Source organism: Lytechinus pictus, chromosome 14 (assembly GCF_037042905.1).
Source record: "Lytechinus pictus isolate F3 Inbred chromosome 14, Lp3.0, whole genome shotgun sequence".
In the NCBI taxonomy this organism is placed as follows: Eukaryota; Metazoa; Echinodermata; class Echinoidea; order Temnopleuroida; family Toxopneustidae; genus Lytechinus; species Lytechinus pictus.
The window spans coordinates 7,647,901-7,663,721 of record NC_087258.1 but is presented as its reverse complement, the minus strand read 5'-3'; the positions used below and the strand labels follow the sequence as shown (position 1 = coordinate 7,663,721).

Sequence of the window (15,821 nt, the reverse complement as noted above, 5' to 3'; positions counted from 1 at the left end):
AGAATCATGGTAAGTTGTCAAATCTGACAACTTGTCAGACAAAAAGAAATGACGAAACGCTCCCTAGGACACTAAAATAATAAATTTATATTCAGTTTTGTAATCTTTATGATTATGACCCGTTCTGCCATTGAGTCAGTTCAAAAGAAACACGTCATAATAATTGCAAATCTTGACATCATTACTTTTCAGTCATAATGTTTTGTATTTAATGAACGTTTAGACAGTTTTATCATTTATTAACCTCTAAACAAACATTTGAATAATGGCATCTTTGTTTACGACATAAGGCGAATATTTAAAATCCTTTACGATCCGTGTTTGATACAGCGTTCCTTCCCAGCTGAAAAAGAAAATATTGTCACAGTGTCCCACGGTATGGTCGCAGTATGTACTCGGTAAAGATGTGATCCACACTGTCAATATGCTCAAAATAATTTCACAGTGTGAAGAAACTTTCACATTGTGGACACTTCTACAGTTTGAGTCTTCAATGGGCGTTCACGTAGTTGACTGTGTGAAAATATGTTTCACCGTAATGGTCAAATTTAACAGTGTGAAGATGATTTCACATTGTGCTTCACACTGTGGACATACTACAGTCAGGGGCGTCGATCCATTTCTCAGATTGGGGGGGGCAAAATCATGAATCAACTTTCCAAAGGCGCTCGATCACACAAAACAAACAGACTCAAACACACACACACACATATGCCTATATGTATATATATGTAGATTATATATATATATATATATATATATATATGTATATATATATATATATATATATATATACACACACACACACACACACATCTCACCAACAAACTAAATTTAAAAAAATTAAAAAATAATAGATGCAAGCGCGAAGCGCGAGCTGAAAATTTTGATATTTTGATCTTTAAAAAAAAAGAGTTTAATTGACGTTTTTAATAAAGAACAAGAAATATATCCAGCAAAAGATTATTGCTTATCGAAGTGGGAGTTCTTTTGAGGTATAGAACTGAAAACGGGACATTCTATTCACCTATTCAATCATGAAAAGTATGGGTTTTTGCTACAGAAATGATGCGAGCGCGAAGCGCGAGCTGAAATTTTTTTATATTCTAATCTGAAAACCGGACATTTTGAGCACGATTTTAGATGAAGAACGAGTTGTGTATCTCAATCTCGCTTGCTGATTTCTATGTAACATTACAATCTTATTTTATTTTTTGCACATGCGGAATTATTGGGGGGGGGGGCAAAACAATATGTTTGCCCCCCCCCCCCAATATTTTCATTGGTGGGGCGGTTGCCCACCACGTCTTGAGAATTGCTTGGTGTTAAAAAAGAAAAAAAGTTATACGGTTTAATTTCCACTGGTTTTTTTTGTTCATTCGAAATGGATCGTCAAGTGTGGAGGGGCTTTTGGTGGTAGGCAAGGACACTCAACAGACTTCCAGGGACGTGCATGACGACCGTGTTGCCATTTGATGATCTCTGTCATCAAATTATTTAAATTCTGTGGTGAATGAAATGTTTGGTGATGTTACATTGGCTATCTCTTTTTGTGCTGATTGCTATTTTCGTTATTCCTACATATAAAATTGAAGGTTTTCCTATCAAGAAATACCTTTTGGTGTCCTAACATGATAACATTGATGACAAATTTACAGATCACATATAAAATGCTGTAGTTTAAAAATATTAGAATTTACAAGTAAACTTAAACAAACTGACACGCATGGTTTTGTGTTAGGCCTATACATAAAAAAATACTGCATCAATTGGACATTAAAATACACCCCCCCCCCTCTCCCCTTGAGAAAATGTCGGGTGCTGGATGAATTGTACATCATGATGGCAACAACAAATTGAAGTAACATCTCCTGTACCATGGACCCTACTACATGCCTGTACTAAAGCTCGTTATACATTTTATTATGCATTGATGTTATCAAACCATTAAAAATTGTATTTGTCATGCCGTTGGGTCGCGATTTACGCCAAAGACAATGAATGAGACTTTCAACTCAGTGACATTCAAATACCTTATAATTAGCCAAAAATCTGATGATAGATTTTTGTATTGTTGCATTATCATATTTTTTTATGACATCCAGTCAAAATTGGGTTGGGTCAGATGTGTAGGGTCATATTCCGTGTGCCACCCGCTGTACATTGTGGTTATTGTATGACTCGAGCATAGGCCTATGATAATGATGATCATGATGATCTGGGTCGTGAATCACAACCAATGGTTATCGATTAAACGTTACTGTTAATCCGGCACACAATGAAACAGTTAAAAAATGCATTTTTGAGCAAACCTCTTTATTTCTTAACAGCCCTATATTTCGGTTCTGTTTCACTTTATGTATTTTTGTCTTCTCGTCTCCACACTATCAACCTGACGGAATCCAATATCATGCCTTGTCGTACCATTTTCTAATCCTTAATTCTCATCATGTTGCGTTTCGTAAGTTCCGTAATAATATGGCAATTCATTATACTGGTAAACAAAAATAAAAAATAATATCAACATTATTATGTAGCAATATGCCATTATCATGATTAGCTTCCGCCTGAACATACATAATGCATCAGGCAGCAACTGGGTAATGGTCCGTTTCCCGTAGTCCAGTTTCAATTCGGCCATTACCAGTCTAATTCTGTACAAAATTATGGGTAAACCGAGAATGTCAAATATAACAAAGCAAACAAAATAACAAAGCAAACAATGCAATGATTAAAAAGAAAATACGTTTCAGCTTGTTATAATCAAAGCAGGTACACATGCATTACTACAAATATGAACTGTATAATTACCCACAACTCTATGATAAAACAGTAGACACTTCAGTTCATAAAATTGATACCAGCACTCAATAAACCAGGCACTAACATCTGAAAAAATAACAATCTGGAAAACACAACAAATTGAACATTAATTCGGAATAAAGTTGAAAAACATGATTAAGCGGAAAGAGCTGTAATATACATCTATGATCATCGTTGCTGCAAATACATATCACAGTTTTACACTCTAGGCAAGATAGCTATACATATTTCAGTATTTAGGCACGGTATCATGACGTCATACGCTGGGCTATTTCGTCACAAGTATGAGTCTATTTCTCTCTATCGTCTCTATCTTATGCACAAGCTATCGGTATCGTCCTTGCTGTCGTTTGAGTATGATCAATTCAGCATTCTTCGTCACGATAGAAGCCATAGTTGAGGACGTCATTTCCGTTGACCTTTGACACGTTTCTTGACCCGGGGTCATCATGGTGACCGATGGTTACCTCAGGGCAAGGTGTATGGTTGCCTTGTGGAGGGTCCTTTCCAAGGAGCCAGTGCGTAAACATGTTACCCTTCCCCTGTGAAGAAAAATATCAAAATAGCAATATATTTTGCAATGAGAATGCGTGTTAAACATGTGCAATACAAACTTTCGAAACGCTGGAAAACGACGATCGAGTATAAGCAGTGCAATATGACCTAATCTGACGTAATTTTGACCATCCTCACAATTGCATCCCTATTTCAAATTTTGTCTTTTATTTTTGTAAATAACTTTTAAATTTTAGCATAATTAGATTTAGTTGTTTGTACTCAAATTTGGCTTTCTATAGTACATTTATGTTGTGCATAGAGACATGTAGGCTATCTAATATCGCCTAATTAGAATACGTCCTTATGATACAATGTTACAGTTTGTAATTTCGCAAAAGTGAGTTCCCGTGAGATTTACATGTCATAAAATTGATTCATTTTGCCAACTTTGCTGCCAATATGGAGTTGCTGAGTTTGAAAAAAAAATCAACCACGCCTTGAAGAAGTTACGTCAGATCCGACAACTTTCTTTGATTTTAAACGGCCGAGAAGCACTCTTACAATTTGAAATGTAGGATAAGACAGGACTTGTCGGGTAAAACGTCCGTCAAGTCCTTTCATGAAACGCTCCTCTGGGTCAGAATCAAACTCAAGTCTTAAATACGCGCATCTGATTGGTTTAAAATCAAGTTGCATACGTTTGATTGCAACTCTTTCAGCACCGCGGGGTCCCCGATACCGGAAGTACTTACTTTGACCTCTATGATACCCCTTGGCTCTGTCCGGAAACCTCCGATTGTATCCAGGACTGACTTAAACTCGTCACTGATGTGGATTTTCATTGCTGGATACAAAATAAAGGACAAAATAATGAACAATATATTCGAAGGGATAGTAGGCCTAGGGTTATAGAAAGGATGGGAGTTACTATTATCATAATAAGTGCGAACAATATTGAAGAACTGTTTCCTCCACAAATGCCTGCATGGGATGACACCAAATAAAACGGCTGAAACGATCGGGTCGACCAATGAAATTCAGGTGTTTTGGGCCAGGAAGCTATAAGAGAAATCCCGTCCCATTCTCCCCCCCCCCCCCCATTTTTCCCGTCCGGATAAATCATTTCGGATATAAATGAATTCGGTTTCTACTCACGATAGCTATTCGACTCCATCCGAGAAGCTGTGTTAACCGTGTCTCCGAATAAACAGTATCGAGGCATTTTAGACCCTACCACTCCAGCAGCACAAGGACCTGTGTGGAAATTACAAATTTCATTTGAAATTGATCAATTACTCTTGTAGTTTAACAATTTAAAAAAATGTGTACATTTAGAATTTCTGTTATCATATAATTCGGGCTGATATTTTGTAGGCCTACTGTTACGAAACAACAAGGAAAAATCATATTCAAAATAACTGTCAATGGTATTTGCAACATTTGCATTTTGGTTGCATTTGGATGGGAAAACCTGATACATCATCAAAGTCGTGCAATATGTCGGTATAGTACCTTATAACACGCTATAGTATGAAGGCTATGAAATACGGTCCATCACATACGACTTCTAGTGGTGAAGTTCGCGATTTTTTTTGCAAACTTTGCAAACATAAGTTTTGCAACGAAAATCGTGAAATTTGTGATAAAAATTGCAAAGTTACGAACTCCAAGACTAAAATTGCACGAATAGCGCGAACTTCAGGACTGTTCTTGTAATTTTGGCAACGAAAATCGAAAATTTTGCGACTGACATTGCTAAGTTTGCAACAAAAACCGGAGACTTCACGACTGAATTCGTGTGCCATGCGTGGGATCGACCGTACTTCTGCGCCACCATACTACTCGTTATAATTATGATTAAGCATGAATTGCTGATATTTTTAAAAAGTATGTTTGCGATTTCGAAATATATAGGATTTTAAGCTTATAAGCATAACGAATATATTTCATTTCCAAATTTGAAAAGAAAATACAAAGTAAAAAGAATTGTAATACAACATAATGAAATGAAATGGGAACCTTCTTGGAAGCAAAGCTCGTTTAAGAAGGTTCGCTTAAATAAATAAGTATATGAGAACGAATTTCAAAATAAATATAATTTACGAATCATATCTTGCATGTTATATTAAAAATAAATGCCTATTAAAAATATGTTTTTTTATCATATTCTCCCAACTGAGATAAACAAGGTTGGATAAAGGCATGACAAGAAAAGCGAAAGGGACAAACGCAACAAAACGTTACAAAAAGGACATAATGATGAAAGGAACGATACAAGAACAAGGTATTAACAAACTATATAAAAAACATAACATATATAGTACAATAACGGAAAAGACATAAAAATATAAAACAACGGACAAAACAAAACGAGTAAAAAAACATACAAAAAAACAAAGCTGTACAGGTAGATAGAATTAAAAGAACAAGCTAATGGACAGAGACGGGAAAGGAAGCGAAATAAACGAAAGGAGAGGAAGGAGGGAGGGAGGGAGGGAGGGAAGAGAGAGGGGCTGGTGAGGTAGAAGTAAATGTGGATAAAATGGAAGATCCTCAAAATATCCTAAGTAGTGTGAATAATAGGAGTGTTATAATCAATGAGATTCTTTAATGTTCTATTGAAACTTATTTCGTAAAGCGTGAGGACAACGGGAATAGGAAAAGATTGGTGCAAGGTGCACTAAAGATAGCTCTTACCCGTGTGTGCACCGATTCTTAAGAGCACCCTCTCCGATTTGAGATGAGGTATGCGGAAGGTCTGTACCCCTTGGATCATATCGAGGGCAAGAGAGGCGATCTCCAAGGCATGTCGATCACCGTTTCGTATTGGGACGCCGCTGACCACCATGTAAGCGTCACCGATTGTTTCCACCTTGTAGACGTCGTATTTTTCGATGCATGAGTCGAAGAACTGGTAGAGCAGATTGAGAAACGTCACAACCTGTCACGTGCGAAAAAAAATGATAGATCTTACAACCTTATTTTGAATCATCCTGTTTTTTCTAATCTTCCTTACCAAGACTGCAACATGCCGTATTGAAATAAACAATGCATCAAGGAGAAACTTAAAATGCGTCTCAATTTCTTGTTTGTACAATTTTCATAAAGACATGAAAATTCAAGACAACATTTATAGCATTTATGACAATACAGTCAATCATACTAGATCGCTAGTATGCGTTCATACCAAAAAAAAAATCACAGACGTCTTTCGCTTGGTTTTATGAATTGGTTTTTATAATTGAAATCATCTGTATGTTTCGACCTACTTCGCGAACAAAGCAAAATACACTCTCTTTTACCAACATTTAGAGGTAAAAGAAAGTAGTTGCAGCAAACAATTATTTCATGAGAAAGTCTTTAAAATCAAGGTTAGTTGTCACCATCATAGAGCTGGTACATTGAAATAAACTTATCTTTGTGAAATCATGAAATCTTAGTTGAAAACATATAATTCTGAAGATCACTAACACGAAAGGCATATGTCGGAGAGTGTATTAGTATTGCTTGGAAAAATACCCGGCATTTGATGGGATTCCGTGCTTATTTCTCAGCTATTACACATTCTCTTCAATAGTCATTTGGCACATATTTTTTATTTGTACATACAAACACTTGGGTGGTCATTATATTGGATTCCTTTCAAACTCATTTTGAGATCGTTACCACAACTGGTATTTACCTTTAAGCTAAGTTGACTATCTGTTATTCATTTATCACAATTTGATAGGCCTAATTCTATAAGATATTTTTTCCCATATCAGGTTTTGACTTGTACCGTAATGTATTAAGACACCATCATCATAAAATGAATATCATTCACACAATTTAACATAGCAGTTACATAGTATATAATAAGAATTGGGCCTAATATGCTCCCATGTGGAACTCCACATACTCACACGTACACACAAAGCACGTACGTAGTATCGCGTACACACGGACACGTTCTCTCTCTCTCCCTCTCTCTCTCTCTTCTTCTCATTTCTCCTTCATTTCTCCTTCTCGGTTCCTGTTGCCATCGAATAATTTGTGCGTGTTAAGTATGAACACGATTCATGTGTAATACAATACACTTCGATACTAGCTTTTTGAGAACAGGCGATTCAAATTTTTTCATACATGGCTAGCTACATCAAGTCACACGTGACGTCATTGTAGTGAATCGGAGCTGAAAGCTATGTTCAATAGTCAAGTCAAAATCAACGAAAAATATCACTTTTGCCATGTCAGAGAATCATGTACCAAATGTTATACTTAATCATGTTTTATTGTTTCGAAACAAATATTCTTTCAGAGATGTCCTTCGCAAACTGAGCGAGCAGCGATGCCATCTGCAACTCACCCCACCCCAATCCATTAGTTTTTGCATTGTATAAGGGTTGGGTGAATCTAAATTCTTTGATACTCCATTAAGAGACGGACGGGAGAGGAGAGGTGAGAGGTTTTTTTTTAATGATTAAACAGAAAAATACAATAATTCATGCAATGCGTGTAGGTACTTTCTTCAATGCTGTTTGCAAAGCATAATTTTGTCGGACGCCAAGGGGTCCTTGTGTCACCCAGTTTCTGATGTCTGAAAGGAACAGATTGTGGATAATGCCATCAAAACCCTCAGAATAAGGATATCAGATCGATACAGACCCAAAGTAAACAGTTCGACCTCCCTCATTTTGACAATCGTGACATCCAGGTTTAGTTTTCTTCTCACATACGACAGCCTAAAAGTAGATTAAGTAGGAGAGGTGTAGAGATATTTTGTTCTTCTTGATATTTTTATTCTTCCTTCTTCTATCTCAGTTTTTTTCTTGTTTTTTTCTTTTTCTTTGTCTTCTTATTTTTTTTCTAATCCTTGTGCATTTGGGTGAGGATTTGTATGCGTCTCTCTCACGCCCCCACACATACTCTCCCCCCTCTCTCTACCCACTCTCTCTCTCTCTCTATCTCTCTCTCTCTCTCTCTCTCTCTGGATCTATATCTCACTTCTTCACGCACACACACACCCTCACGTCCCCTCACCCTCTCTACTTCTCTCTTTCTCTATCAATCCCTCTCTTTTTGTGTCATGTCTTAATGCAAAGTCAGAAAAATGATGCAAACAAAGTCAAATTAGTAGCAACGTAAAATCAAAATAGCTCAAAGTGAAATAACAATAGAAACAAAAACAAACGATATCCGTTTTCCTTTCACGCACACCCATCGTTTCCTTCCTCATCACTCTCCCTCCACATATACGTAAATAATCCTTAAATTAAATAGCATTTTAAAGTGATTGTCTGAAGGCTATTTGCACATGAAAGAACTGGTTTGTTCCACTCCTTGGTAAAGTACATTCAAATATTATTTGTTATTTAGAATTTAGAATTCAACTTCTCACAAATGACAATTTTAGTCCATATCCGCTGTTGATGGATAAATAAGAATAATAGGCAACATCAAAGCGAAGGAAGGTTGATTGAAGAACCATGTTCCGGGTTATTCAAGAGCTTACACACTCACACAGCCGAACCGACATTATAATCGATATTCCGAATGTTCATTAATCGAAAAGTATGTTAGTAAAAAAATGAGACAAGTTTCGATATTCCCAAACTTTGTTCATCCCAAATCAAAATAAAGTTTCTCATTCAGATGGTTTGTAAATCCTAAAATAAAATAGTTCTGTTTCCCAAAGGTTCAATAGTCCAAATATTGAAGAAAAAAAAAGGTTCATATAGTTCACGGGGTCATTAGTTTGTTCAGTTAGCACTAACACATCTTATTATATTTTCACAATATCATGCAATATCGAACATTGGGAATTATGGACCGCAATGCGTTTGTGTGTTCCTACTGACAAATGAGAATAACATTCTGTCTGCAAAGTAAAGGGATTGTGGAACTAAATAGTACAGAAAATAGCTCATCCATCCCGACTATTGTCCCTTTACATCAGTATGCCTAATCATACTCAAGCGGCACAGACGGACTTAAGTTTTAAAGAGAAATTCCAGTAGTTGCAGTAAACACTGATTTCATGAGAAAGTCTGTAAAACCAGGCTTAATTGTCAGTATATCAACGAGGATCTAGATCTGGTACAGTTACATAAACTGAACTTTGTGAAATCTTGAAATCTACGCTGAAAAATGTTCAGACTGAACTTCCCCAACACAGATAAGCGCACGTGGGACAGTGTATAATTATTGCTTTGAGCGTCGGGCCCGACGCTCTACCCGAATCCTGTGCTTATTTGCTGATTTCTCAGCAATTACACAATTTCTTCCAGAATCCTTTGGCACATGCGTTTTATTTATACAAACAGACACTTTGGTGGTCATTTCATTGGATTCTGTACGAACTTTTTTTTATATCGTTACCAAAACCAGCATTTACCTTTAACTTGGTTGTTACATCTACGCGTGTCGTTGAACATATCCTTATTTGATGATCACGATGAAGATTGGATCGATATCGGTTTTGCCAAATTATGAGCGACACATCCAGTCTCCACCATGGACCAATGTATTTTGTTCAATTACTAGTATGTCAATGATGCTGTCTGTTTCGTGTTAGTGGTCGTGTTCAAACATAGATGGAAATTCGATACTTTGTGACCATGATTGCATGTACTTATTTTTTTTTCTCTGACATGTCTTGTGTGAGAAGAAACTGACGGAGAACGTTTATAAAATCTATTTAATACTTTCATAAACACAGACAAGCATTAATCAGAAATAAGTACACATTCCCATATCGATATCTAGTTAAAAAGTTATGATAAAACACATGAAGACAGACTTATGCCTGCTGTTATTGACACATTGAAATATGACAAGTGTTAGAATCCTATAATAAAACCAAATCTTTGAGTATTTTATTAACCTAATCATTTACAAAAAATGGAATTAAGTTATGCTTACTGAAGAAATTGACATATATTTAAAGGCAGTAGCAAATACATAGTATCAAAAACGTTTTATACATTTACACATCCTTATTAACGACAATCTCATTCTACCCTCCTTCCTCACCCACTCTCTCTCTTTCTCTCTCCCAAACTGGGTCAGATGGAACTTTAATCAAAGTTTTGTACATCTTGATTTGTTAGATAATCATGACCCAGGGGTGTTTCATAAAGCTGTTCGTAGGTTAAGAGCGACTTTAAGAACGACTGGTGATCCTTTCTTGTGGTAAATGGTATATTGAATTGGCGATGGTTTAGCGCGTTAGAAGGGTTCACCAGTCGTTCTTAAAATCGCTCTTAATTTACGAACAGCTTTATGAAACGGCCCACTGGGCCCCGTCTTACAAAGAGTTATGATTGATCCAATCAATCGTAACTCTATGAAAATCCATCAGTGTCATAATTTTTCCTGCAGGAAATTTGCAAAATGTCCTTTGTAAACAAAGGAGAATATACCATATTGTCAAGAAATCAATGAAATTATAGATATACATTCATATCTAGATTTTTGGGGGGAAAAACATGCATTTTTATATGTTGACTTTGCTGGCTTTCCATAGTAGCGATTGATCGACCAATCTCAACTCTTTGTAAGACGGGGACCTGGTATCATAGAGGGAAACAATTCCACATTCATGAATTCACTTACGCGAAACAATAAATGCACATTCAAAAAGAAAAATAATCAAATTGAAAGATTCCTCAAATTGGGTCAGATAGAATCTTATGCAAGTAGCGATTCTTATGTCATACTTTATAATACTAGAATATTGATCGGCCACTATGACGAAGTGTATGTCGACCGGCATGCCAAATTTGCCCAAGAAGTTAACCAACTTATACCAGCATGGCTATACACGTGACCCGCGAATTAAACGAGAATGAAATCTTCATCAGTGTTCGTTTTTGCCCTTGAAGGAAATTTGATTTCAACTTCATATCCATCAGGAGAAAACTGATTTAAAGCACTGATTTTCAGAAGGTGAATCAGTAAGCACCACTTAAGCAGTGAACGCTTTGGATTCAGTCAGTCCTTTCACCGGAGAACTGCAGCGCTGAGTTTCCACGTGGTTTTTGTGGCGCCTAACTCCTGGGGCCCTTGTCACAAAGAGGTACAACCAAACTTACCTCCAAAAATCAAACGTCAGGAGATCTTTAGCCAATTATCATGTGCGCGTATTCAGGACTTACGCTTGATTTTTTTAAAACACAATCATTTTGTATAACAGACCCCTGGACTGCTGATATACTTAATGCAAGAAATCTAATAACAAGGCACGTGTAAGGGTAGATGTTAACCTTGTTGAATTAATGCCTCAGATACCGATTCGGAGGTGGGAAGAAGCTTTCTCATCCCTAATTTCTGTAAATTATCGTGGCAGATTTCCTTCTTGGTCGGTTGACTTAATTAAGATCACGTGGCAGTAGGCGTGTATTTACGCCATATGACAACGAAAGAAGAGCCCAGGCATACAGATTTTTTTTTTCTTTGGGGGGGTCTCAGGTTCGGTGCCACCATCTTTCAGTTCAGAGGATGAATATTAGATCACAAACATTGTAAAATGCGAGTGCTAGTACTGGAGAAAAAAACTTTTTTCATGGAGAATTGATCGAGTGGTGGTAGCGATGATAGCAATGATGACGACGATGATGATGATTATGACTATGACGCAGGGCCCTGGAAAAGATTTTTTCTAACTGGTGCAGATGTAAATTTCAAAATAAAACAAAGGAGGTTTTTATTTCAAAATATAAGTCAATTTGGTCCCGAGAAATTTAAAAAGCAAAAATAAAAAATCACTACAAAGTGGAGGTCAATTTGGTCTCGAGAAATTTGAAAAGCAAAAAAAAAATAGAAAAGAAGAAGAAAAAGAAGGAGAAAATAGCTTTCACTTCAAAATGGAGGTCATTTGGTTACATTTCTCCGTTTTTCACACCTTCTAGAATTCCAGAGGGTGTTGCTTATGGAGAATAAAACACGCAGCACCCCCGCTTCCCAGGGCTACGACGACGACGATGACTGATGATGATAAAGATGATGATGATGATGATGATGACGATGATTATGTTTAAGATGATCATGATGGTGATGATGATAATGGCAATATAACGATATCAATAGCCATACTTATATATAAATTTAACGTCGTGCTCAGCGAACCAGCGACTTCAACCTCATTACATAGTGTTTTAAACCCTCGTAATCGGATTCTCGAATTTCCCGCTCTCAACGTATACAATTTACCTTTGGCATGTTTGGGGGTATATGCAAGCAAGACGCCACATAATGATAAGTCTGCATTATTTTGTCGAATTTTTCATGTTTGTGCAAAATGATTGCGTCGAGACCCAGAATTAAATTTGATTAAGAAATTCAATTGTGTTTCCATCAACAAAGGTGAATTTAAATATAGTTAAAATTGCTACATAAATACCCATCATTATTCTATTGTCGGGTTCACGAAAAAAAATTTCGCAAAAAAACTAGAATATATATTTCTTTGAAATATATGGGAGCCCTCTGAGTCTTGTGATGACAAGAAAGTACCTAGGGTGTTTTTTTTTCTTATGGTCTCCTATGTAGTGCAGCAAATTATAAATGTCGTACTAATTACTACGTTAAACGTCTTAATGTCAGTAAAAATAAACATAGTCACGTTTTTACTAGACCTAATGTGATTAAAATTCTTTGAGAACTCCAATTTATATACACTATCATCTTCTGTAAGGTCATGCGTAAACATTAAGAATAGCTTGATGAAACAGCCCACAGATCAGATACGTCAATTTGTAAACTAGAAGCACAATCTATACGTCATCTAATGAAGAGGTAGAAGATAAATTTTGAAACCAAGATTTCATACCCTGGGAAGCACATCTTATTCACGGTGGCCACAATTTCAACTGATATTGGAGAGAAAATACACCAAAACACTCGAATTATATGTCGTAAACATCTTCACTTGACCTTTGCAAATAGAACGAGAGTCGATTTGAATGCTATGTAGAATTTTTTATCCCAACATCAAATGTCGAATAGTTCAAGGGAAGAGATGTATACGATTAAGCTAATTCAGTTGCTAGACTATTTCGTGTAACTTTTCTATGTAGATATGATTCCCAATGTAATGTTGGTAGAACATCCTAGAACTATAAACATATCTGTGAGGATGTGTTAGGTGGGTGTGCGTGTGTGTTAAAGAGAAATATTGGGGTGTGTGGTTGCATGTGAGAGTCTGCGAGGGTTTTTTTACTGGATGTGTGCGTTTCGGTTTTAGTACACTGCAAAAACTCCGGTGTTAATTTAACACCAGCCCGGAATCTATATATGTCCACACCAGAGAAGTATTGAAACAACACCAGTTTGGAATCAAACCGATGCTGTTTTAATACTAATTTGGTGTTAGACCAAAACGAAAGTGGTGTTGTTTAACACTTCTCTGGTGTGGACAGATATAGATTCCGGGCTGGTGTTAAATGAAAACCAGAGTTTTTGCAGTGTAGGTGCTTGAGGATGTGTATTATATTCTTGCTTTCTTAGCAATCAGGTAAATATTACCACCCACCATGAGTATTTGAACTTGGCCAAAATTCATATTCGTTCACCTAAACAGTGGTTGTATTTGTATCACTGCAAATCGTCATATTTAAATGAATGTTCCATTTGCATTTTATGTGTAATTGTGTTTCACTTGAATCATTTGACTGAAATCAAAAGTTACGTTTTCTCTATCGATCTCAGTGTGAAAATGTTCCAACTTCTATGATATCGATTTCAATGTTCATAATATTTCTCGCCTGGTTTCCCTCGCTATTTTTTTAGAGCATATTTCAGGCTATAAGACGTTTTCGAATCAGCTCATTTACAAAATCAATAATGGCTTCAGAAATATGACAGAGATCAGCCTCTGTTTTCGTAGCATGTTTAAGAGTCAAAGGGCTCGTTCAGCGTGTCACGCTATATTTCTTTGTCCTCTTTTGGCGATGAATATCTTATGGAATTGTTAAAAATATTCCAGTCACAAACGATGACCAACATAGGTGCAACTTTCTGGTATGCGTATATCGAAGTCAAAATCCCCCAAACGGATAGGTTATCATCGAGTCAAAGGGCAATTAACATTCGTAGAAAATCAAGACCACTTTTAATGGCATAGTAATTATTTAACTGAATCTTGGAAATGATTGAGTCACCTTGATGTTCCAGTACCTCCTCCTCTTTTTTCGTTTTATTCTTCTTTTTTTCTTCTCCTTCTTCTTCTTCTTCGTCTGCTTCTTCTTTTTCTCCTCCTCCTTCTTCATCTTCTTATTATTCCTTATTTCCAATTTTCGTTGTTTTTTTTTCAACATTGCTCTCCTATGTTCTATACCTTTGAGCCATGAATTAAAACCAATAAACTCACATGCACTTTTATTCCGCAACTTTGTGTGACCCTCGCATTATCGAACCCTTCAATTTTCAATGCAAATTGAAAACTTAAGTTCCATTAACACGATACTTCGCAGTATGTATTATTCCATATCCTTCCATTGTCATGACAACTACTAATAGCCGGCCTAATTCTCATACATTGCGAAAGCAAATCACACTTAAGTCCATAATCTCCATGAAATTCTTCCAAACAAGTCCATCGTCTCAAGAGATATATTTCCAACTTTCTATGAACATAGAACTTCCGACTTTCAGAAATAATACGGGAGTATTCAGCATCAAATAAGCTGGAAACACGCGGGAGCCAAGGAGGCCTAAGTGGGAGGAAAAATAAAACAAATATGAAATTACTTTTCTTTGCCATGAATGTAAGAACAAAACGAGCTGACTACCGGTTGAATTTTTGTGTTGAGGATGTTAAGTTCGACCTGAGACCGTAGGCCCATATGAACCATTTATCATTATCTATTATTTCACCGTCCTCCTCTTCATATAGTGGGTGCGTCGTGGTCTAGTGGTTCTGACTCTCGCCTTTGAAACAGAGGGTCGTGTGTTCGAATCGTAGCCATGGCGTATTTTCCTTCAGCAAGAAATTTATCCACACTGTGCTGCACTCGACCCAGGTGAGGTGAATGGGTACCCGGCAGGAGTATTTCCTTGCATGCACTGAGCGCCGGTGATGGTAGCTCGAGCTAAAGCCGGGGTAATAATAGCAGCGCTTTGTATCCTCTGGCAAAAAGCGCTTTATAAATCCAACTATTATTATTATTATTATTATATAGTGATCACTCCTTTTCATTATTACGATGATAATGATGACGATGTTGGTGGTGGTGATGACGAAGATGATGATTATAATTGCAATCTTGATTATTACAATTGTCTTTTTAATCTATGACTGTATATATTACTTTAAGACGTAAGTTATCATGATTGTATTTGCCGATCGTCGTGGTCTTCGGTAGCTGGAAGAACCTGGCGCTATTTCTATTAAAAGTATTAGTAGCAGTAATAGTAGCAGTAAAATTAGAAGTAGTAGTTGTTGTTGTAGTTGTAGTAGTAGTAGTAGTATTAGTAGTAGAAGTAGTAGTATTACTTTGGTCAAAAAGTGATTTTGAGCATTT

The 15,821-nt window shown here is 36.5% G+C and overlaps 1 protein-coding gene across 1 annotated transcript; it reads right to left on the bottom strand.

The window, feature by feature from the left end:
• Nucleotides 1–189: 189 nt before the first annotated feature.
• Nucleotides 190–14,567, bottom strand: LOC129275963 (atrial natriuretic peptide receptor 1-like). The gene is made up of 6 exons (XM_064109730.1): nucleotides 14,460–14,567; nucleotides 6,019–6,262; nucleotides 4,477–4,575; nucleotides 4,074–4,165; nucleotides 1,582–3,365; nucleotides 190–654 (listed from the first exon to the last, which is right to left on the bottom strand). Exons 1-5 carry the CDS (start codon nucleotides 14,565–14,567, stop codon nucleotides 3,189–3,191), a joined length of 720 nt encoding a protein of 239 aa, XP_063965800.1. The 3' UTR covers nucleotides 190–654; nucleotides 1,582–3,188.
• Between the last annotated feature and the right edge of the window lie 1,254 nt (nucleotides 14,568–15,821).

What these genes read in the sequence shown, in the direction of transcription:
- LOC129275963 (XM_064109730.1), bottom strand. Translation starts at nt 14,567, where the DNA reads ATGAAGAAGGAGGAGGAGAAAAAGAAGAAGCAGACGAAGAAGAAGAAG. An exon ending in GGAGGTACTGGAACATCAAG is followed by an intron (nt 6,263 to 14,459) that starts GTGACTCAATCA and finishes CGCACGTGACAG; the next exon opens with GTTGTGACGTTTCTCAATCT. An exon ending in GGGGTATCATAGAGGTCAAA is followed by an intron (nt 3,366 to 4,073) that starts GTAAGTACTTCC and finishes TTTTCTTCACAG; the next exon opens with GGGAAGGGTAACATGTTTAC.